A 25528-nucleotide genomic window follows, 5' to 3' on the forward strand; every position below is an offset into this window, starting at 1 on the left:
TCCCCTTCCTTCCCACTCAATCAGGAGTGCTCCCGCCCTGCCACTGACTGCTATTCCTAAAGGCTTGGACTTTCTCCATCTGATAAGTCCCTCCTGACAGTTTTATAAAAACAAAGCCTTAAAAGCTGCACTAGGCCAGCCTGTTGGGAAGGCAGACCAGCTGGTAGTGGCAGGCTCTTCATCCGTCTGCTGCGTTGAGGACCAGTGGGGACACTCTAATTTGGAAGCAATGGTGCTGTGGCTATATTTCATCCCACCAGATGGCGATGTTCTTTATCTTTAGGCAGATGCTGCCAGTGTTGGCTCAGCCCTTATTTGCTCCTGCTCATAGCCCAGAAACCAACATCTATCCGTTTTTGGCATCAGGCTTCAGAGACTAACTCTTCCCGCTATCCATAAAAAATGGCATTTGCCAATTATATTTTAGAAAGTTAGGAAGCTCTTGGGCTCCCCCTACTGATACTGGATTAACCAGTAGATTCATTAACAAATATAAACTCTTCCCAGAAGGTTTCAACATCCTGCATAATTAGAATAAACAATTAGAGAAGACAGCCGGAAGGGCTGCCCCTATGGTGTTATTTGCCTTCTGTTGCTGAAGGCTGAAGAGGCTAGAAATAGATCTGTGAGAAGGACGTAGTCTATACTTTGGGATGTGTAGGTAGATTAAAAATTTGCACATACGCTTTGTGTTTCTCTATAGAAAAATGAACAGTACTTGGCTGTTCAAAAGAAGAGGAAGGCAAAGACAACCTGGGAAACATGAGGCTTTAACGTATCTGTCTTTTCTTGCTACGTTGGCCTATCTTTGCTTGTACTCCAAACACAGTTTCCCACCAGCATCTCAAGTTAGACTATGGGCTGGGCACCATGGCCTATGCCTGTAATCCCAGCACTTTGGAAGGCTGAGGTGGGTAGACTGCTTGAGACCAGCCTAGGCAACATGGCAAAACCCCGTCTCTGAAAAGACAAAAATTTTTTGGGTATAGTGGCATGCACCTGAACTCCCAGGTATTCAGGAGGGTGAGGTGTGAGGATCAGTTGAGCCAGGGGAGGTCCAGTGTGCAGTGAGCTGTGATCACACCACTGCACTCTAGCCTGGCAACAGAGCAAGGCACTGTCTTTAAAAAAAAAAGTAAATTGATAAATTTTTGTAAGTGAAGGATCACACAAATTTCATAGTTTTGAGGTCTTGTAACCATATCAGCATACTATAAAATGCATTTTCATTTGGATAGAAACAATAAAACAGAAACCCTTTGTTGAAATTGTCTGTATTAAATTTAGAATCTTCCTACATACTTCTTGTTTAAGATGAGCCATCAGTTTGCCTTATGACTTAGATTAAAGGATTATACAGAGGGTGGCCAATTGGCAGTGAGTTTCCATTTCAGGTGACAAACCAGGTGACCCAGCCAGTTAAGATAATACAGGATGGGTTTTGATCATTCTCTTCTTAGTAGTAGTAATGAGCAGATGAAAAACTTTAGAAAAGACTTTATTCTAGTTATGTGGGTGTAAAGTTTTATGACTACGTCAGTGAGTGTGGAATCTAGTGAGAAACAGAGCTATGGGGCTTACATGCAGGGCCAGGGAGCAAGTTCTGTAGGGGATATTCCCAGGGCAGCACGGCAAGGAGGGATGAGGGAGCAGGTTTGCCTTTATCATAGGGGAGTGAACAACAGGAAGAAGAGAGTAGTAGCAGGTGCCAACTGGGTTAGTACTACTGGAGACTAAAGTGAGCTAGAGTACTTTGCAGGCGGATCAGTATGTCCTGTGAGATCAAGGAAAGCCCATATTCACCCTGACTAGCATGTTTGACAACTCTCTAATAAGAGAGGGCTTTGTTGGGTTTTAAGAGGAGTGGCACAGCCAGATCTTTATTTTAGAGGGACCATGGAGAGGATAAATATGAAGGTGGTAAGAAGAGGGGGACAGTGATTAGTGATTAGTTAGCAGACTGTTACAACAACCTATGTAAAAGGTGGTGCAACCCTGAAGCTGTGACTCTAGACAGAGAGGGTGGGGTGATAATTCCAGTGCCTTGGGTGGTCTTTAGAGATTAAAGTGTACTGTGCAGTTTAGAAATGAGCTGGGGGGAACTCATTCTCTAGGGGAAACTCATTCTCTAGGGGAATATAGCTTGTAATAATACTGAGATTATCCTGTGGTCCCTACCCAGCTATGGTTTTCTATTTTATGTCTCTTACATATTGTTTTTCTACAAATACCTGTGGATCATTCTGTACTTTAGAGAATAATTCAACATTGCATTTGATGAAATAAGCCATTATATCACTATAGCATTTTATTTTGGACAGTTGGGCACTTACCTGTTAAAAAGGAATAATGCAGTAGAAATTTCCACGTTTCCTTTCATCTTCCTTTAGGGTGTGTGTGTGTATGTGTGTATGTGTGTGTGGTTTTTTGTTCTTCTCAAATGTACGTTATTCATTCTGTGCATCTCCTAGATCTCTCTTTCCTTGGCATGCCTGGCCCTGAAATTCCAAATGACTTTTACAGTTCTTAACTTATTATTGTGGCTTTTTTCCTTTACTTTGATTGAAAAATAAACGACCTTATAGAACTTAAGTGGAAAATGTATTCTTGGAGTAGAATATTAGGGGTTAGTAAGTGTAGGAAACTTGATGGTATAAATGCAGATTATCTGACTATAAATTATTTGTGAAAAGCATTTGAAACTTTATTTTTTAAATCGGTTGTTTTAAGTGGTGAATGTGTTTTTAAAATCTTGAACTGTAACCTTGCATGTTTTGTGTTAATGCTAACAGAAGTAGAGGAATGTCAACAGTCAGAAAATGCATCTGCAGCCGGATCTGTCTATCTCACGGTGGGACAGCAGCAGCAGGTCCTTCGGAGCAGTAGCACCTCCGACATCCCTGAGCCGCTGTGCTCAGATTCTTCTCAGGGTACGTGGTATATTCAGTAATTAATACAGAACTATAGATTCTGGCAGAGGAATAAAAGCTGCATATAGTATTGCTTTGTACATGTATTCTAAATATATTTGTTTCAAGGGAATTACCTTTTTAATTTGGAAGGATGTGATTTATGTCAATGAAATATTTGCACTATTTAAACATGTTTATCTAAATTATTTGTATGTATCTGTATGTAGATATATACCCACTTTTTTAAAGGTTGGCATGTTTGAGGACTAGACAGGAGTCCAAGTGGCCAGAGTAGAAGGAAGACAGAGACTGTTACAACATGAAGTCAAGTAGGGCATCAAATTAGGTATTATAGAAGGCAGAGAGGCGGGATGGGGGCAGGGACGTAGGGAAAGGGCTGTGAGAAGAGCCGTTAAAGTTGAAAATGAGAATGGAAAGCTGACCAGACTTGTGAAAAAGTTTATTAGCAGCTTACCGACTCTGCTGAGGTTGAAAATAATAACTTTTAATAGCATTAATCTACACGGTTTCACCAACAACTTGCAGCAACAACAGGGTGTGGAAAGCAAGGAGACAGATGGTTTGACCTGTAAACAGTGGATGATAGATTTGTCAGTGAAAGTGTGTGCTTAAAGTGTGTCTAGTGGACATAGTTACTCTGTTTTGGTGTCATGAATTAATTAAAAAATCAACCCTACATATCAACAAGTTATCTCATATCTTTTAATGTCAAGGTCATGCTAGTCTCATCAGATGAGTAGAGAATTATTCTCTCTTAGAAATCCTCTGGAAATAAGAAAATACAGAAAAAGCTTCAGAAAATGTATTATCTGAAAGGTTTTTGAAAGGTTTTATATTAGACTATTATTTTTTTTTCGTACATATTTGGTAGAAACTACCAGTTGCCTGGATTTTTCTTGTAGGAATGTTTTAAATTATCATTTAAATTTTAAGAAAATTTCAATTATGGAGGAGGAATAAGTTCAAGAGATCTGTTGTAGAATATAGTGACTGTAATTTGTAACAGTGTATTGTATTCTTGAAAATTGCTGAGTAGTTTTAGTGTTCTCACCACAAAAAAGAATGTGATACATATTAATTAGCTTAATTTAGCCATTGCACAGTGTATACACACATTTCAAAACATGTTATACACATTACATTAATACAATTTTTATATGTTAAGTTAAATTTTAAAAGTTAAAATAGTTATAGGACGATTTAGATTTTCCTTTTCTTGTTTTGACTTTGATAAATTATGTTTTTCTAGAAACTTACTCATTTTTTTTCCAAATTTATTGGTCCCAGATTATTCATAAAATCCTCTTATAATCAGCTTTAGTGTTTTCAGGCTTTGTGGTGATATTCCGTTTTTTATTACTGAAACTGGTTATTTGTGCTCTCGTCAATCTTTATTCTCAAGCGATACTGAGACACCTTACTGCTCTCTTCTTCCTGTTGGTTCATCTGGCCAACACAGGCACCTTTTCTCTGAGATACCTTCCCCAAGACCCCAGGAAGGGTTTTGTTGCCCTTCCCTGTGCACACATAAATGCACTAAGTGAACCTGTTGGCCACAGTGAACAGTAATCAATCCACTCTCTTCATCGCTCTCTGTGGGCCAGAGACCAGGTCTAAAGTATGGGCTTGACCCATAGGCTGCTGTTTTGCCAGGCCCTTAATTCCTGTTTTTACATATCTTAGAATCTTTAAATTTAATAGTTACCTATATATAAAATCATTTTCCAGTTTTATTATCTGAAACATTCCTTCTATCTATTTCCGCTACCCCCCTGCCCCACCATTTCTAGGTCAAAAGGCAGAAAACACACAGAATTTGACTTCTTCAGAGCCTCAGCCTATTCAAGAGAATAAAGGACATGTGAAGAGAGAACATGAAGGAATAACAGTAAGATATTTTCAAACCATTTCAGTTTCTCATTAAAAATAAACATTAATTAGTGCTCAGTAAGTAAATTTATTGGTGGCAGTGATAATTAAAATACTTTTTCTGTTTAGACAGTTTATAGGCTCAAATGATGTTGAGATCTTTTAAGATTTTGCTTGCTTTCTATGTAAAATTACAGTCACATTACAAAAATAGGAAAAAAATTAACATGAAAATGGAGTTCAACAGCTGGTCTGTGTATGACACTATATATTTTTAAGCAGTTACCTTTGCCTGCTAAACCTGTGTTTCAGATTCCCCATTCCTGATATCAGTTTAGGTAGCCTCCACCTGACATGAGTTACTAGAATCAGTGAGTATTCACAAAGATGTTAGGTTTCTTTAAAAAAAATAAAATAAAATGGCATTTATGTAAATATGTATAAAGTATAAAGAAGAAAATTAAAACATAAGCCCATAACTCACTCATGTAGATAACCCCTATTCATTTTTTTTTTAATGTAGCGTATATTCTTTGAAAAGTCAAACATCACAGAAAGATACACAATAAAAAAGGGAGAGCCTCTCCTTGCTCCCCTCCCACTGAACAATAACCCATGTTAAGTTTCTTTTTTCTTTATTTTTAAAAAGGGCATGTACTGGTTTACATCTGTATATTCTGTTTTCAACAATGAAATAAATACCCAGAAACCCACCATCAGCTTCAGATCATTTTGGCTTCTACGCTCCTTTCTTGTTCCTTCTCTCTGCTGGCTCCCCTCAGAGAGTGGCCTTATCTTGGCTTTGTGTTCATTATCCCCTTGCCTTGCTCTATAGTTTTGCTATATAAGTATGTATCTCTAAACAGGATATTCTTTAGTTTTCCTTACTTTTGAATTTTTTAATAAAGTATTGTTGCTTTGTTTACTCAGTTACATATTTTTAAGATTTATTCACGTTGTGCCATGTAGCAGTAGTTCAAGTTTTCTGTGATGTGGTATTCCACTATAAGTAGACCACAATTTATTTTTTCATTCTCTTGTTGGTTGATGTTTAGATTGTTTCCAGCTTTTTGTTTTTGTGAAAACTGTAGCCATGTACATTCTTGTATGTGTTTCAGTATCTGCATGTTTAATGTTTTCTCTATGATGGCTATCTAGGAACAGAATTAATGAATTATATAATAAAAGAATGTTCTTCTTTATAAGATAACCCCTGTTCTCTAAAGTGGTTGCATCACTTATATTTTAGCCAGCATTGTATAGAGCCACCATTGATCTGCATTCTTGCCAACACGTTCTATTATCAGATTTTTTCATTTTTATTGGTCAACTGGGTGAAAATAAGATGTCTTATTTTGCGTTTCTTAGACTACTAATAAGGTTAAAAATCTTCCTATGTGTTTATTGGCCATTTTTGTTTCATCTATGAAATGCCTACTGATGTCTTTGGTTGTTTTTCTAGTGTTTGTCTTTTTCTCTTTATTTATATTTACTAGTTCTTTGTACGATCTGAGTACTGATCCTATTTTGTTTATGTTTGTAGCAAATATCTTCTTCCAATATATGGTTTATATTTTTACTTTATGGTATCTTTTGATGAACAGAAGTTCTTCATTTTGATACTCTCTATTATCATTTTTATTGTTGGGGTCTTATGGAATTTTTAAAAGTCTCAACTAGACAGGAATAAAAATATTACCTTATATTTGTAAATGTTTCAGGTTTGCTTTACAAATTTAAGTCTTTTATCCATTTGGAATTGATTCCTGTTTATGGAGGGAGGTAGAGATCCAATTTCATTTTTTTCCTGCATAGATAACTACTTGTGTCAGGTCCTATTTATTGAATTCATTTTTCTTTATTGATCTGAAATGCCACCTCTCTTTCATATATGCTATTTCCAAGATATGTAAGGCCTCCTTTTGGTGTTTATCTTGATTCTTGGTTACTTTGTCTTTCAGACAGCACAACATCTCAGTTAATGTAGTTTTCCCACCTCTGTCTCCCTTTTCCTTCTAACGGAAGTTATTTTTCTATAATCTTTTGTCTTTCATTGTTGCTGAGAAGTCTTCTGTCCATCTGGTCCTGTCTAGTTATTGTTCCTTGCTGTTTTTGTTTGTTTGTCCTTTTCCTTCCATTTCACTATAGTATATTCAGGTGCAGGAATCTTTTGGGTTCATCTATTTGTTCATTTGGTATATGGTGTGTGCCATGCATCTGCAAGTGCTCGTCTTCTGTCATTTCTGGAAAATTCTTGATAACATTTCTGCATATATTGTCTCATTTTTTCCTCATTGGTTCAGTGGTATCTCCACCTGTTACATGGGACGCTGGGGTTAAAAAAAAAAAAAGAAATGCAAATATTGCCTCTCTTATATTCTCTCTTTGCTTTCCTTCTGGAATTCTGGGTGGAAATATATTAGACTTTCCCATTCTGTCTTCCTCGTCTCTTAAATGATTTTTGTATTTTCCATTCTCATTGGCTCAGTGTTTTCTGGATAATTTTATCAGCTCTGTCTTTCATCAGTTCAGTAACTGTATCTTTACTCTGTTGTTTAATACTTCCCTTGAGTTTTTTAGTTGAGCAGTTATGCCTTTTGTTTCTGACAGTTCATGTTTGTACTTTTCAAGCATATCTTGTAATTTCTAATAACCTTTTGTTGCTTGCTCGTTTTTGTGATTCCCAACTTTTATCCCTTTAAAATGTTTACAAGTTGCAATTCTGAATTTTTTATCTGATTTTCTGAAATCCTTGGGGGATCTAAACCTGATATTTGTTGTTTCTGAGACTCTTATACATGGTGATTTATTTTCTGTAGTGTTTGATGATGATTTATTATGAGTTCCTAGCTGGCTGATCTTAATCTGCAGAAAATGTGGATTTCTAAATTGATGACATTTCAACAGCATGTTTGCATTTGTTTCTTACACCACATGGGGAGTGCTACTTTAATCCTGGAGTCTTGGTCCTCTTGCCACTGGCAGTGGTACTATTGGATTTACCCTTGCAGTAGCCACATTTCACTGCCCTGGTTTCTGCTCACTTTTAAGGGTTGAAGGTAGATTTCTTGGAAGTTTCTTTTACTTCCTTTGAGCCCCAAATTGCAACTAAAGTTTTATGTAGGATCTGTTTCTATGGCTAGAGGATATATATACCCTCTAGATATATATCACTAGATACATATACCCTCTAGATATACCTTCTAGATATACACACTAGATGTATATCATTCTTCTTTAAGGCTGTATAATAATTTTTTCATATAGTGTTAATCCTCTAAATCTTCTAAATATTTTATTCATGGCCTGCTTCTTTTTTTTAGCTTAATAGTTATTTTTTCTTTTAATTTTTTTTCCAGTTTTGCCATGGTCAACATTTGTGGTGCATTCCTTTTTTTAACTCTACATCTTGTTCCCCCCTTAAACCTAAGGTTCAAGGCCCACAGGCAGCTGTGTCTTTTTAGAAGGTCTGCATTTCTTCTTATTTTTGTCCTTCTTCACCGGGCTTCTCTGCATGGCCTGGTATAACCAGCATCTCTTCCTGTACATAGAACTTGCTGATTGCCACCCAGTACTTCCTGCCTTGAATCCTCTTCTGTCTTCCCTCTACCACTTCATGTCCATTGCCATCTTGAACAGCTCTCCTATAAAACTGAGCCAATTAAGGCAACAGTTTATTCTGTATACCTTTCAGAGACCGTTTATTTGCATATTTTGCTTATATACATTATAATTATTTTGTGTAATTTGTATATGTTTTGTCTTTCCAAGCAAATTATAAGTTTTTAGAGGATGCAGATTGCCTCCTGATTTTTTTTTAATCCTGTGAGTTTAATACAAGGTTAAGCAATGCTCAGGAGAGTTTGTGGCACACTTAACTAGGAAGACACTGAATGAACCTTTAGAACTCTGGATGGAGTTTGTGCCTTGCCTACCAGCACACTTACCATTTGTGTGCATAACTTAATGCCTTCCTAGAGCATTCTGTTCACTATATATGTGTGCTTGACCAGAAGAACAAATAGAACTTTAAAAGAAATCTCTTGCATATAATTTGGCATTCCTTCTTAGATCAGTTTAATTGGATGTGAGTTGACAAAGTAGAGGATATAAATAAAAGTTTCAGATCTTGAGTAACATAAAGTTAAATATAGTAATTTGTGAAAATATATCCTTCAAATGGAAAACATCAATTTATTTAGCTATTATTATTGTTCGTTTCTTTTTCTTTAGAAATTTGGGCTAGAAACTTAAGTGTTATAAAAATGAAAACTTTCCTGTAGTAAGTGCAATATTTCTTTTTGTCTGAAGATTTTAGTTCGAAGAAGCAGCAGCCCTGCTGAATTGGATTTGAAAGATGATTTGCAGCAGACACAAGGAAAATGTAGGGAAAGACAGAAGAGTAAGTTCCAGGAAATGTCTGTTCCTCTGACTATAGAGTTGATATGTTCTATTTTCTTTTTACGTTTTATTATTATTACTATTATTAGAGACACAGTCTCACTCTAGCCCAGGCTGGAGTGCTCTGGCACAATCATGGCTCACTGGAGCCTTAACCTCCCCAGGCTCAGGTGATCCTCCCACCCAAGCTTCCTAAGTAGCTGGGACTACAGGCACATGCCAATGCACTCGGCTAATTTTTCTGTTTGTTTTTTTTTTTTTTTTTTAATAGAGATGAGGTTTCGCCATGTTGCCCAGACTGGTTTCAAACGACTGGGCTCAAGCCATCTTCCCACTTTTTACCTTCTAACTTGAGTAATAGCTTGTCAATTTGAGAGAGATGGTTGTGAAATGGAACCTTCTTATTCCTGGAATCCCAGGATTGACAAAAGGTTCATCCATACATACAATAAAACAGTTCTACTCACCTGTACCTTGAGAGGCCCGTCTTTCTACCCCTGGGCCTTTCTCCAGGAGAGTGGTACATCAGAGGCTGATGGCACGAGTGAGCAGATAGACCAGAGAGAAAAATTATCTTCCCCAGAAAGTTCCCAGAGGCTAGAAGCAAAAAGCATCAGAAGTACATTGAAGTTAATGGGATAAATACTTTGAAATGAAATGAGGTTGGAATCCTGAGACGTATTATCATATACTGTAAAACACAGCCTTAGTACTCCGCTTTCCTGAACTCAAGTGCCAGAGTAGCATAGTAAACACCGTCTCAAGTTCAGAACAGTTCTTGATGGGTGCAGAGGAGTTCCACCTTCACCCTGCTGGCTTAGAGCCCTTTGGGAGATGAAGTTTGGTACCTACCATTGGTCACCTGGTTACTGAGACAACTTTCAGTTCTTTGTGGGTAAATAGAGGACAGCAGAATAGAAACAGCAAGGGTAAGGGACTATTAGGAGCAGATACAGAGAGCAGCCATAAGGGTGAGCAGACAGAGATGTAGCTGCATAAAGTTGTTATGAAGTAGACAGGAGACTTTGAGAAGCAGAACTGTCTAGGTTCATTTTATGTCAGACTAAATAGTTCTATACGTCTTCATAGCCCAGCCTTATTATATTATGACAAATTAGAATTTATTAATGTTTAAAGGGGAGAATTTCTGTTCTAGAAAAATCTGTTGTATTGGGACACTCTATCCCCAAATGACCCTGAATGTATCACCCTAGGTCTACGTCTACCCATCAGGCTTGGAGCATACAGCATCTTTAGACTCTTCTACCCAGTAGAGTAAGCTTGCATTTGTGGTGGATTAGTTATTATCTTCTTCCTCCACCCACCCTCATTTTGTAAGTCCCAGCACACTTTAGGACTTGGTGTAGTTTGGGTATGGGGGCACTAAGTGAAGACACATTGAAGAGTGCCACTTGACCACTTGAATGATACATAGTCGTATTCATAATAGATATTTATCTCCTGTATTTGAAAGATTAATTTTCTTGACCACATGGGCACTTTATGAGCTCCACTCAAGTTCTACAGGTTCTGCCAAAGAACCTGAATGATTCCTGCTGTGTCTGCTGTTTGGTTACTTTCATATGAGTAATTGTGAACATTCTGATTTTCAGCTACTTTTTATCTTAAACTTTGGTTCTTCCGTTGTACCAGGTGAAAGTACCAACAGTGACACAGCTCTGGGCTGTATCAATGAGGCGGAGCTGTCCATGGGCCCATGGCAGACCTGTGAGGAAGACCCAGAGCTGAATACTCCCACAGATGTTGTGGCTGATGCGGATGCTCGTCATTGGTTACAACTGAGTCCCACTGATGCTTCGAATTTAACAGGTGAATTGCATTTTGGAAAAGAGGCAGTAGTGCAAACAGCTAGGAGATCAGTTGTGAATCCTTGGAGTCCTGTATACAGAGGGTTCTGAAACAGTTGTAGGAGGAAGTGTGCCATGCTCCTGACCACTGTCCACCGTCGGAGGAAGTGGTGGTATTCGTGTTAAGCCTTTATCCCTAAGTGAATTGTTCTACTCTAGAAAGAAGAGTGATTTTTCCAACTCATATATGTTGTAAATCCAGGATAAGTCAAGGAGTTTAGATAGCTTATTGATTAATTTTTTAAAATTTTTAAATAAAATATTTGGTACATAAAATGTAAGTTGTAACATATACAGTATGTAAGTTACAAGGGACAGTAATGAAGTGAACACGAGTGAGTCTGCTACCCAGCTTAAAAACTAGCATGGCACCCAAGCCAGTGAGGTCTCCTAGAGGTGTTTCTCAAGTCCCTCCCCTTCTCCCATTATTTTGGGACCCTAGCCCAAATTTGTTTTTATAATAATTTCCTTGATTTCTTTATAGTTTTACTATGCGTGTCAAGCAATATATCATTTAGTTTTGTTTCTAAACTTTAAAAATAATGACTTCATACTCTGTATTTTTTGCAACTTTTTAAATCTCAGATTGTTTGACTTCAGAGCCAAACTTTCTGGGTCGGCTTCCAGGCACTTCTGAGGAATTGCTGGGTGACCTTGAGCTAGTTATTTAATCTCTATCCTTCTATTTCTTTGTCTTTAAATTTGGGATAATAACCCCTACTTTATAAAGGTTGTTGGAAGAATAAATGAGTGAACATCTAAGTCAGGTGCACAAAATAGTATGTGTGGAGCAGTCTGCAGTTTTAGCTACACACACACACACACAGTGTGACACTGGGTAAGTGAACCTCAAAGGCTAAGTTCCCTTACCTGTATGACCAGTCTGATGAGAACAGGGAGACCATGGAGGAGCTGGGTTTGGTTTTGCTTTGTTTGATGGAGTGTTAGGAGAGACTCGTGCTCTGAGGAATCAGTGTGGGAAAGGCTGACCAGAGCCAAGACTTTTCTAGCTGCACGTTCATGTTCACACATAGATACCGTGTATGAAAACAACCACCACAAAGTAACATGTTAAGTAAAGAGAGTTATTAAAATTCCAAAATATATTTTAAAATGATTAACATAAAGGCTAAAATTTTACCTTAAATGAATTTTTTTCAAACCAAGCAAACTAGTTTTCACTGTGTTGTAAAATTAAACCAACATCTCTGATATTTGGGAAATTCTTGATAGAATATCATTAAAACTTCATAAAAGTAACATACAAAGGTAGTATTCAATAAAATTCTTTATAGACTAATAATGACTAATAATACTATTCTTTGATACGAGATTTAACATTTACAAAGAATTTTGAGGCATTCTCTTTGATTCTGTATGGGAAGCAGGCCAAGCTTATCATGTCTATTTAGAGATGGGGAAATTGAGACCCAGGAAAATTGTTATCAAGCTGGAGTGTGAGTTCCAGGGATGAAACTGACTTTCAAAGTGTTTTGACTCAACATGCAGTGCTGTGTCTACTCCTTTACACTGTGTTCCTGTTAAAATTAAAATTATTGTAAAGCCCTTTTACCTACTTGAGAATCCTTACAGATTATCCAAGAGAAACTCATCATCGTGATACCATAGGAGGCAAAACTGAAGCTTCAGTAGGTTGAATTTACTTAAACATGGACTAGTTTTAATTATTTTTATTGAAAGGGAAGAAAATTAGGTGATTACTTCTTTTGTCTGTTCTTTGGAAAGATTAGTTTTGATCCCATTTCAGGTTATGTATTGGACAGCTCAATTTAATAAACCTCTGTGAGGTAATGTTATATGATGTACTCCATGTTGTGATTAACTCCTCCAAATACTTAGTTCTTCTTTGAAATACTAATATAGAGAATCAGTACATGCAGTTCAATAGTTCACCTTGTCATCTGTGAAAAGGACAAACTGTAATGTGAGAAGGTTTAAGGATTATCACAATTCTGAATTTAACTTTCTGTTCTTAAGAGAACAATTTCTTCATAAATGTTCAAACTAAAACTCATATGAGCCTGATTTTTAGGACATTTTGAGAAACAATTTGAGTATATCTTTGTTTCTTGTTGAATAATCCTACCAGTTATCAAATGCTTAGAATAATAAACTGCCTCCAAAATCTTAAATTGCTTCATCACTGGCAAACTAACAGTTTACTTTTATATTTGCTTTCTCACTTAAATTATGTTTCCTGAAAATAACAGCTAAATTTACTGTGCATTGTCTTAAAGTTTACCTGGGATTTGTTTTAATCATATGTGGTAAGACATACAGATATGGAGGTGATTGTCATGGAGGAAGAATTTTCTACTCACAGATCCTGGAAACAGGGGTCATGCAGGGAAGTACCAGGAGGCAGAAGGAACAAAATGGGGCAACAGCCTTTAGTGTCATTTCTATGAAAATAGCAAGGCAAGGCAGGGTATGCAGATTTAGGATTGCTAGTATGAATGACTTCAGTGGGCTCTGGAGCATACGGGCTATTTCTACTTGCCTGGTACCCACCCAGTCCTCGGATGACAGGGCAGAGGATATTGACTTAGTATGTGAGAACTAGAGAAAGGAGGTAGTTGGAGGGTCTGAATTTTGAATTGGTAGGTTTGAATATGAAAGACCTGCTGCCTGGTGAATAGACTTCTATCTCTAGGAATTAGCTAACCCTGGAAGTGGCAGTGCTTCCCTGATCAGTGAGGCCCTAATGCCAGAGCATTGAGAAAACAGAAAATAAGAAAATATAGTTAATACATACATACATTTAGTTCTGTTGAAATAGTCAGGGGAGGGGGACATTTATGAGTCTACAGCTAAGAATCAGTATTGTCATTTACCTCATCCCTTGTTTAACAAATAAGCTTATAGTCTAAAATACTGATTTAGATGCTATGAGAAATAAAAAGATGAATAGGTCATAAGCTACTATAGTTTTTAAGTGCTTACAAAAAGGACAGAAGACACAACATTTATCCTAATAGTCACAGATAATGTGATAAATTCTATGAAATTTACTTAAAGTTGTAATCATAGAGATAGACAAATAGATGGATGGAACAGAAGATAAAATACAGAACTGAGTGCACACAGACATGGAATCATGATATATGATATATGTGGCTTGTCAGGGCTGACAAGGAAACAATGTATTGTTCAACAAATTTCTGTGGGACAGGTACTTAGCCATATGGAAAAAAATGAAATAGAATTCCTACCTCATACTATGTCCAAAGTCAGTTTCAGAGGGATAAAATATATAAATGTGAAAAGGAAAATTGAAAAACTTGGAAGAAAACATCTTTTTGAAAAGGGTCTATGATTTTTTTTTTTTTTTTAAAAAAGCTAACCATAAGAAAAGTGTCAGTAATTCAACCTCAGCAAAATGAAAACTCTATTACCAGATAAACTTTTAAGAATTCTGTGGTTTAGCAGAACCACAAAGGGAAAAAACCAGCTTTGTTGCTCTTTCCTTTCCATGTTCTTGTTAGCTCAGTGATAAGTTTTAAGGTAAGGTTTGGTGAGAAATGTTATCCAGCATCTTGGTTTAGTTGGGAGATTCCAAGGTCTTTCTCTACTGGAATGCAGACTCCAGGAAGGGGAGGCCTGTTATCTGCTGTCTGCACAGCTGATTCTTGCTTCCAGGAATAGTGCAGGACAGGAGAGAAGCATTCAATAAATACTTGAATCAGTGAACAAATACACTTTAAGCTGCAAGCTGTTGTTTTATATAGCTGAAAAGAGCAATTAAATTTTAATTTTTTAGAAATAATATATAAGACAATTTCAAAATCTCTTTTATTTAGTGTGTTTATCACAGTCTTGCATCCAAACATTACAGAAATCTTTTTACCACTTCTGCTTTTAGTTATAGCTGTGAAAATGAATTACATCTCCTGTTACCTGCCACTAAAATTGTTTTTCCAAGAATGCTTTGTCAGCATTCTCTGTCATCACCTATATTTTTGGCATTTTCACCAGACTTTGATGTGTTTAGAAGTCATGAAATATTAGAAAGAAAAATAATAATGATAGCTACTGGGGCATTGGTAGCTCACCTTCTAAAATCTTTGCAGTGAACAGTGGACATCCTTGCAAAGGAGAGGAAGAAGGAGAGGAGAGCCAGGCTGCACTGGTGGGAATGGGATGCCACCTTGCTGCTTCTCCACTTGATCATTGACATCCAGGCCAGGCCTGAATTTTCTGGTGCTAGAATTAAATTGTTTCACTCAGGCCTTTGAGTTTGTTTTTTGTGTTTAGATTTCAAATCAAAAGGAAAATTTGTTTTCAGAGACTGAGGCTACATTTCTTTAACACTGTGCCAAGCTTATGTAAAATCGTAGCCGTATAAAATCACCATTCGGCCATAAATGCTTATTTTGCCTATTGCCGAGACTTATTTCGTGGCTGAAATCCTTTCTATATTTGCAGAGTTCTAAACTTTTAGATCTCTTTGTAAAAATTATTTATGTGTTTGGAGAGAGACGATACGATTATGCTTGTAAGAGTTTTCACTTTAATAAAAAAATTTTAAGTTGTAGCATTAAGTAGTAATAAAACAAAAAGATAGTAGGCTAGCATACTAGGTTGCTAATGAAAATAAAATAAACTAAATATTGGATATTTTTAGGGTGAACATGAAATTTTCTGAAGTCTCCCAAATCCCCATTTTTAATTAAGTGCTCCTTCACTGAGGAACCCTCTACATGTAAAATGTCAGCATCTGTTCTCTCACTTATGCTACCAGCAGAATAATTTTGGGCAAAACATTTCAACTCATTAACGTTTTTGTTCATAGTAATACTGAGGAAACTCATACAGGCATCTCAGAAACTCCTAAAGAAGTCAGCATACTTTGATAATTTTATGGAGGATGTTGCCTAGGATTTTATCATCGAAGCATGAGTTTTTCTGAGTGTAAAGCAGTATTTAAGCAGATTTGCTATGTGGGATTCTTTCATAAGTAAGGGCATATTCGTTGGCAAGTTGCAAAGAGGTGCAGGTGATGATGAGGTACCTGTCTACATGTACTTAGAGTGGTTACTCAAGCAAAGCTCCCGTGTGATTGGGATGCTGGGGGCCAATCTCTGTTTTGGATAGCTACATTTTTGGAGTGAAGGTTAGTGATGAAACAAAGCTGCAAATTATCTAATCCCCTGACTTTTTTTTCTCCTCAAGGGATTGAAAATGCCATGACATACTTTATGAGAAAAATAAATGCCATATTATGCTGCTTGTTGACTTGGGGGCTCGTGTTGATTCATAAGCATTTATTGATGCTTCAGCATACCTTCTCAGACTAACAGATTCCTGATGTTGTATTTACTTTACAGAATTAGGATGATGAGTCTCTCTTCCGAGGTTTTATAAAAGTCAGAGAACCCAGAAGGCCCATAATTAGGCTTTTTGCACCCTGCCTTTCAGGCACAGTGTGTAGGAATTCCAGTTTGGAATATATCTGCACATTTTAATGTGTCTCCTGAGTTGAGTATATGATACCCTTGTGGGAACTACAGATATGTTTTCCTCTAAGAAGGAACAGTGCCTCTGTGTTTGGGAAGGCCTTTCCATGACACCATGTACCATCGTTATTACATCTTTTGTTTTCGTGTCTTGGGATCTTTCCATCGCTAATTTAATAAACATAGCTTATTATAGTGAGCAGCCGTTTTTGGACCTGCCCTGGCTCCTTTTCAGATTCATTTTTTTCTTGCCTGTTGTTGTCCTTGTCATTCCTCTACTTGAATTCCTCAGATTCAGAGATTGTGCTTCGGTTTCTTTGATTAGGCCTTAAAAATGCCAACAACATATACACTCAAGATGACACTCAGTGGGGGCTGATAATTGCCTAGAAATCAGCCTGGCTTTATTTGTATGGGGTGAAGAAGAGAACTTTGGGAATAATTATCTTAGTAAATTAACAATGTGTTATGTTCAAAAATTAGGAGAATAACAGAATAACATAGATGTTAATAAAAAGGAAACAATAAAGCTGAGAGCATACATGCGTGTACTAGAAAGCAAATAAACAATAGAAGACAACTAAAAATTGTTCTTTAAAAACAATAATAAAATAGACAAACAGGCAAGATTGATCAAGAAAAAAATGTTGGAGGTGAAAAGGGAACAACTACAAAACCAATATAAATTTTAAAAATAATACAGTATGCTATTCAAATAGATCTATAAAAATAAAGGATAATTTCTAGCTTTACTAAACCTTCATGTAAAAGAGAAACTATCTTTTTCGTCCCATTCAATAGAAAGAGAAAGAAACTCACTTCTGTTATCTACCTTGTGTTACCTTGGTAACACACCGGACAAGGTCAGTATGAAAAAAACATAATTAGAGACCATCTCACTTATAAACATATAAGCAAAAAAATCAAAATAAGGCATTAACAAATGAGATTGAAGAATATTGGAAAAATATCATACATCAGGGCTAAGAGAAGTTCATTCCAGGAATGCAAAAGAAAAGCCTATGAGAAAGATATCCAATAGATCCCAACTGAGGAACAGTCTATAAAGCAGTACTCCTTAAAACCATGAAGGTTATCAAACACAAAGAAAGTTTTAAGAAAACTCACAGTTGAAAGGAGGCTGTGGAGACATGACAGCTATTTGTTATGTGATATCCTGGATGAGATCCTGGAACAGAAAAAAGAATTACATAAAAACTAAGGAAATCTCAATGAAGTGTAGACTTTATAATCATCTTTTAGTATTGGTTTGTTGTAATAAATATTCCATTTGAATATAAGATGTTAATAGTGGAGAAATTAGATATGGAGTATATGGGAACTCTGTAGTATTGTCACAATTTTTTATAAATCCAAAATTGTCTTAAAAAATAAATTTTATTTGGCCGGGCACGGTGGCTCAAGCCTGTAATCCCAGCACTTTGGGAGGCCGAGACGGGCGGATCACGAGGTCAGGAGATCGAGACCATCCTGGCTAACATGGTGAAACCCCATCTCTACTAAAAAAATACAAAAAACTAGCCGGGCGTAGTGGCGGGCGCCTATAGTCCCAGCTGCTCGGGAGGCTGAGGCGGGAGAATGGCGTAAACCCGGGATGCGGAGCTTGCAGTGAGCTGAGATCCGGCCACTGCACTCCAGCCTGGGTGACAGAGCGAGACTCCGTCTCAAAAAATAAAAAAATAAAAAATAAAAAAATAAAAAAATAAATTTTATTTTAAAAAAACTAATTCAGGGAAAAATTACCAAATACAAAGTAAATGCATCAAAGCCAACAAAAATTAAAAATAAGCAAGAGGAATGCGTAACAAAGACATTACAAATTGTAATAATGCATATTATTAAAGACAGTAGAGTGAACAAACACAAATAACCCCACTTATTCTCCAAACCCTACCTAAGCCACATTGAAAGGATTTATATTAAATAAGACATAAATCCACAAGGGCAAAGATGGCAGGAGAAAGACAGTAGCAACCAACTTCTTGAAGTTACAGAACAGGTGGCCTGTGGTAAATGAATTGGCAGACCTGAGAATGTTAAATCCTGTGTCAGTAGTAGGGAAAGCCAAGAAACAACCTGACTTAAATTAATGCGGGTTCTCTGAAAGGGTTAGAAAATTTCCCATACCAGGTAGCTACAGAAGTAGGAAGTGATGATGGGGCTGAAAACAGAAAGACTGTAAGTCTGTTTAAGAACTAGTTAGAGCTCTGTTGCCATGGGCCACTGCTTTTTCACCCTAGAAGATGGTACAAGTAAATTTGAGGGGGTGGGGGTTGTGGCTTGGAGTCATCAACACGTCTGAGTGCAGAGATGCTGTCTTGAAAACAGAGGGATTAAAGGAGAGTTTACATACTCTTTGAGCAGGAGAGAGTCTTTCGAATTCCAGGAAAAAAAAAAAAAAAAAAACTCAACATACATACATCTGAGGTTCTTCAGGAACACAGTGAAACTGACCGAAGACCATGCCTGCTTATGGACTCTGCTTCTATTCGGTCCTGAGCATGTAGAGCTGTCAAATATGTTGGTGGAGAAATGAGTTTAAACTTGAGGAAAGAAATCCAGGCCAGAAGTGGGCATGTAGAGCTGTGAGTATATGGAGGTCATTGAAATATGTATGGCAGTACGTCTGTATGAGATTAAGAAGGGCATTAGTATAGATAGAGAAGACAACAGCTCCAGGGCCCTTCAGTGTCCACAGTCCATGAGATGAAGAAGCACCAGCAAAAGAAGAAGACCAGGTGAGAGTCATACCTGGGGGTCAAATGGTTGAAGCTTTTCAGAAAGCAGACATGATTACCTGAATCAAATGCTACTGAGGACTGGACATTGAGCACTGCATTAAACAACATGGAAGTCTTTGGTGGCCTACTCAAGTACCATGCCAGTGGAGAAAAGGGAGAGAACACATGGGGGCTGAGGCTATGACATGTGAGAACAGAGACTGAACTTTGTGCAGAGGCTGCAGGTTGGAGATGTGGAAACCAGAATTTAAAAACTGAGCTGCGGGAGATTAGAGGAATGTGCTTGGCCATGGAAGCAAATAGATACAGAATTGTGGAAAAAGGGCCTGAGGAAGAAGCATTAAATGCTGCAAGGAAGTCAAAAGGATGAAGAGTGAGAAAATACAATGTGCAGTTAAAATGCTTGCCTCTGTTGATTATTACATACATACTATGAAATACAATTTTTTTGTTATAATACATCATTCTTTAAGTGGTGCCTATGTGTCTTTGGCTGCTTTTCCATTTACTCTAAAAATGTAAAGGCTTATGATTTTAGGAAGCTGGAGACTTATTCAAATCAGTCTCCCCTAGCCTTTACTCATCCTAAAGCAACAGGTATCCAAAAAACAAAATTCTGTAACTTAATTCATAAAATTAGATATACATGTGAATCATTAAATTCTTCTTTAACTATTTGTTTCAATGCACAAAGTTTCATATTTCATAATTAAATATATATTACAAAGACATTCTATGCCTTGAACTTGTTAGCATACTCCCATCTCACAGCCTTTGCTCTAGCTTTTCTCCCTAACTGGCTCTTCCCCACATAGCTGCACAGCCCATTTGCACATCATCTTCAAGTTCGAGTCACATGTTACTGCATGCTTAAAATCTTTAGTCAGTGGAGAACTGCAAACAAAAACCTCAATGAGATAACTGCTCCATGCCTATAAGAATGGTTAAAATTTTAAAAACTGACAGCATCAAGTTCTAGCAAGGATGTAGAGCAAGTGGAACTCTCATACTTTGCTCGCAGGAGTGCAAACTGTAACAGCACTTTGGACAACAGTTTGACAGTTTCTTTCTTCAATTTAATGTTTATTAAGCATACACTTATGATTGGACCCAGGAATCTCACTCCTAGATATTTACTGAAGAGAAATGTAAACATATGTTAACACAGAAGCTTGTACATGAATGTTTATGGCAACTGTATTCATAATTGCCAAAAACAGGAACCAATCTAAATATCTACAGGTGAATGGATAAACTATGACACATCTATGAAATAGAATATTAATAGCAATAAGAAGAAACAACTGATACCCATAGCTGTATAGATGAATCTCAAATGCATTTTGCTGAGTGAAAGAAACCAGACAGAAAGGCTACAAACTGTAGGATTTCATTCATGTGACATTCTGGAAAAGGCAAAACTATAGGAACAGAAAACAAAGCAGTGGTTGCAAGAGGCTGAGAATAGAGGAAGGGGACCAGTTATGAAGAGGCATTTTTTGGAGTGATGAGATCTTCCGTATCTCAATTGTGGTGGCAGTTTATGGCAACAGTTACATGAATGTACACATTCCTTAAAACTCCTTAAACCTGAAAGGGAGATTTCCTGTATGCACATCTTACCCCCATGAACCTGACCTAAGAACAACAACTACCTCAAATGTTACTCTGGCATTGAGGCTTCCCTGGCCACCCATTTCCATGGCACTGTTTCTCACCTATCCTGCTCAAGGTTCTTCCTCTTCCTCTCCCCTGGTTTATAAAACCCATCACAGGGTCTCCAGGAACTGTTATGTCATGTCTTAGCTTTTTGCTCTTTTAGTTTGAAGAATGAAAATCATTTGACCGTTCTTCATTGATCCTGCTTTTCTCTTGTTTTAAATTCTCAGCTGTTTCACATTTTTTGCCTTAATTATTTTACTTTGAATACATTAATTTTTAAGAATAGGTAATTTGTCTTAAAGAAAAAAGATATGATGAAATCAAGATTGTTTACAAGGTTAACAGATACGTTTTTCTGCATAGATAGCAGTGAGTGCCTCGCAGATGACTGTAGTATAATCGCCGGGGGGAGCCTCACTGGTTGGCACCCAGACTCTGCTGCTGTGTTGTGGCGAAGGGTCTTGGGGATCCTTGGAGATGTGAATAACATCCAGTCACCCAAGATCCATGCCAGAGTTTTCTGCTATCTCTATGAACTCTGGTACAAACTAGCAAAGGTAAGTCCTGCTATATTACTTTTTATTCTAATCCAGGAAAATGGTCGTATCATTTAATGTAAAAACTGTGTTGCAGTTAATTACTGAACATATTCTGAAACACAAATGGTACATTTAGACAAAGTACATTTGATTATGGAAGAGTAATCATATATAACATGAATATTTTATAAATGCAAAAGTTGTTTCATTTAGTGCAAAAGTAGAATATCGCTATAGGATATTAAATACAGGATGTTAAGTAGTTCTAGTTACTCTCTTTATAAAAGTGATACTGGTTTTATTGTATAAAATTTGAAAAATGTAGAAAAATACAAAGAAGAAAATTAACATCACTATTCATAGAAATAGCCAATATTAATATATAGTCTTCTTTCTTTTTACGAAAGTAGAATCTTAGAGTACATACAATATTTTTTTTTTTTTTTTTGAGATGGAGTCTTGCTGTGTCGCCTAGGCTGGAGTGCAGTGGCACCATCTTGACTCACTGCAACCCTCTGCCTCCCAGGTTCAAGCAATTCTCCTGCCTCAGCCTCCCGAGTAGTATATACAATTTTTATTCTGATTTTTGTTTGGGTTCTGACATTCATATGTTATTAAATTTTTTTTTCAAAAACATGGTTCATGTTTGTTCACTATAACTCATTAAAACGTTACTTATCATTTGGAATTCAGTACCTCCCCAGCCATTAACGTTCAAGGAAAAGCAATGCCTTTGTTTTGTATTTAAATCTAAAACCACATACAGTGAGCCAAACATATAATTCAAAAGGATAATCTCACAACAAAAGTGAAACTTGTAAATATTACAGGTTTTCACTTAACTTATAGAAATTTAAGTGAAAGCAGCTATTTGGTCATGGAAAATAATGTTGAAATACTGTTAGGATAAACGTAATGTTACCTACCCTAAAATTCTCCTCTTTGTGAATTAGATACGGGATAATCTAGCAATAAGCCTGGATAACCAGTCTTCTCCATCTCCTCCAGTTTTGATCCCACCTCTCAGAATGTTTGCATCATGGCTATTTAAGGCAAGTGGATGTGTGTTTATTCCTTTATTGCAATTTCCTCTTCCTTTCTGAAATTGAGTTTGAAAAATGTAATTGCCCAAGACTGCATGTTTTGAAGACAGGCTGGGTCTTACTAAAGTCACTGCATCCCACATGTCCATAAACAACTCTTAAGGAAAACTGAGAAGTAAATGAAATGTTGAAATGCTCTGCACCTGGGCTTGATTTAATCTGGAAACATCATCTCCTTGACAGGCGGCGACACTGCCAAATGAATATAAGGAAGGCAAACTGCAAGCCTACAGGCTGATCTGTGCCATGATGACCAGACGCCAGGACGTTCTGCCAAACTCAGATTTCCTGGTGCATTTTTATCTTGTGATGCACCTGGGATTAACCAGCGAGGATCAGGTATTCTGCGACTCCTTTATTGTGATTGCCCATTAATTGGAAATAGCATAGCATTCTTTAAAGGCATTAGTAAGATTTATGAAAATACATCAGAAGTGTTGAATTTCTCAGTAGCTTCAACTCTTTTACACACAGCAAGCACAGTAGTCTTTCAAAAATGTAAATCAGGTTTCACATCCCTGCTTCTTCTCCCCACTGACTTTGCAATTGCATCGTGCCAACCGAATTTTAATTTTATTCTTTGGCCTCTATGATCTAACCTCTGCCCGTGTTGTCAACCTCAAAATACTATTATAACCACTTTTTGTTTGAGTTCTGCATTAAATATGGTTTGAAGAAAGTGGTACTGATCATTTAAAAATGTTTGAAAATTGTTGTTTTAGTAGTTAGGATGTTTTTGTGAAAGATTTTACCTGTAAGGTAGAAGACGAGTCCAGACATTTCTTGATAAGGAGTTATTTTAATTTCTCCCAGTGCAATTTAAGTTTGGTTCAAGTTCAAACAGAAAGGCCCAAGGAGCCACTAGCTACTTCTCCCTCCTTGTAGGCCCTGGGTTTGGGGGAGAGGATGTGGCCAGACCCTGACCTTCCTCCCCTGGGAAGACTTCTCCTAGTTGAGGGAGATTATGGATAGGGACACACGGACTCTTGACTTGATTTGGGATATCAAGCAGGCAAATGATGTGGTTGATTTATGCTTCACAGAGATTCTAGACTGCATTTGGAAGATGGATTTGAAAATGTGATAGTGATAGTGTGTGATAGTAGGATAGAATCAGAGATTGGCCTGTAAATGGAGAATTGTTAGGAAGTGTTTAATACAGATTTTAAAAAACGATAAGAACTAAGCTGATAGCATTGGGGATGGAAAGAAAGGAATAGAAAAGATTCAAGAAATTTTAAGGCATTTCATTTTATTACTAGGTTTTCTTAACCAATTAGAGGTATAGGGAGTGTTTGAGAATTTACCCTTTAAATTGTAAATGCTTATTAATGAACTTGAATAATTTATTAACTATCAAGTAGCTGTCCTTTCTGCATTTTTTGTATTCTTTGAAGGTATGATGCAGACACACAGACCTTTTGATACCGCTAGGGTACACGTAAGAAGTTCTCCTGATAAGCAAACTTTTTTTTTTTTTTTTTTTTTGAGACGGAGTCTCACTCTGTTGCCCAGGCTGGAGTGCAGTGGCGTGATCTCCGCTCACTGCAAGCTCGCCGCCTCTCAGGTTAACACCATTCTCCTGCCTCAGCCTCGCTAGAAGCTGGGACTACAGGTGCCTGCCACCACGCCCTGCTAATTTTTTTGTATTTTCAGTAGAGACGGGGTTTCACCGTGTTCACCAGGATGGTCTCGATCTCCTGACCCCGTGATCCGCCCGCCCGATCTGCCCACCTCGGCCTCCCAAAGTGCTGGGATTACAGGCGTGAGCCACCACGCCCTGCCAATAAGCAAACTTTTTTTGTTGCTTTAAAATGTACTTGAATTTAAAGAGTTTGCAGTATGTATTTTACAATTTTGAACTTTAAAAATCATTGAACTCTTATATGAAATAATAACCATAACCGTTGTGATTTTAGCGGTATATAGAGGACATCCGTGTAGCAGGCTGGCTTAGACCCATAATCTCATTTATTTCCTAGATAAATATAGAAATAGGGACATAGAGTGGAATTGTTTGTACTCTCTGCTCAAATATTTTACAGCCATCTTTGCAAGTGGAAGCATCTTTTACAGAATGATGCAATTCAGGGTATGTGGAGAATTATGGGGTATAGAAAAGAGAATTAACTCTCAGATAATAGTGAACTCCTTCAGTGAAAGAAGCAAAAGAGGAAGGTTTACTTAACAATGCTCTACTTTTAAGAAGCCTTTTGCTAATATTTTGCGGGAAAAAAACATTTACTTGGAAATAATCATTAACTATAGATCCTTCTCATTTTATAAAAACAAGTAAGTTAGCAGTAAACAATGTTCCTTAGAATGAGTTTTTTAGAAAGTCACATAAATAGGTGAGTTTAGAATTATCTTTCTGTTTTAAGATGTGTTGATGTGGAAATGAAATAGTAAAATGAGATGAAATAAGAATATGTTATATAGCATTTGAGAACCTGAAAAAAAATTATTTTACAAATCATTTTCAAGAAATATGATTTTGTAGTACAGACAAAATAATTTCCAAATTTTGTGCTTAAAATTGTTTTTACATCATAATGCATATTATGTTTTTAATTAAGTTAAAGTTCAATATCTTTTATAGTTCATAGTAGAATACATAAATCTTAAAGGATGGTCCAATGCTAACAGTAATCCCAACATTCAGACTTCTGAGACAAAATGAGGATATCATAAATCTCTATTTAAAATCAGCCTATTGTTTAGGCTATTAGAAACTTGAGTTTTTATGTGAGTTTAATAGAGTTGACTGTTTTCTTTAACCTTAACAATTATTGTTATATATTTTAGAAGCCCTGACTGTCTGCAAAACAGAATTACTCTAAGTAAACTTTATTCCTTTGCCAAAAGAAAATTACGCAGAAGACCTAATGAAAGAAACTTTTTTCATTTAAGTTAA

The 25528-nt window shown here is 36.8% G+C and overlaps 1 protein-coding gene across 1 annotated transcript in view; it reads left to right on the plus strand.

Moving 5' to 3' along the window:
* The window catches only part of RALGAPA2 (Ral GTPase activating protein, alpha subunit 2 (catalytic)), a 182977-nt gene that overhangs the window by 84098 nt on the left and 73351 nt on the right, over positions 1-25528 (plus strand). Inside the window, exons 17-23 of the mRNA XM_011967606.1 lie at positions 2793-2930; positions 4724-4821; positions 9114-9204; positions 10857-11033; positions 21336-21529; positions 22465-22563; positions 22798-22953. Coding sequence (XP_011822996.1) covers positions 2793-2930; positions 4724-4821; positions 9114-9204; positions 10857-11033; positions 21336-21529; positions 22465-22563; positions 22798-22953 — 953 coding nt within the window. The remainder of the gene's footprint in view (positions 1-2792; positions 2931-4723; positions 4822-9113; positions 9205-10856; positions 11034-21335; positions 21530-22464; positions 22564-22797; positions 22954-25528) is intronic.

Source organism: Mandrillus leucophaeus, unplaced genomic scaffold, assembly GCF_000951045.1.
Source record: "Mandrillus leucophaeus isolate KB7577 unplaced genomic scaffold, Mleu.le_1.0 Scaffold803, whole genome shotgun sequence".
Taxonomy (NCBI): domain Eukaryota; kingdom Metazoa; phylum Chordata; class Mammalia; order Primates; family Cercopithecidae; genus Mandrillus; species Mandrillus leucophaeus.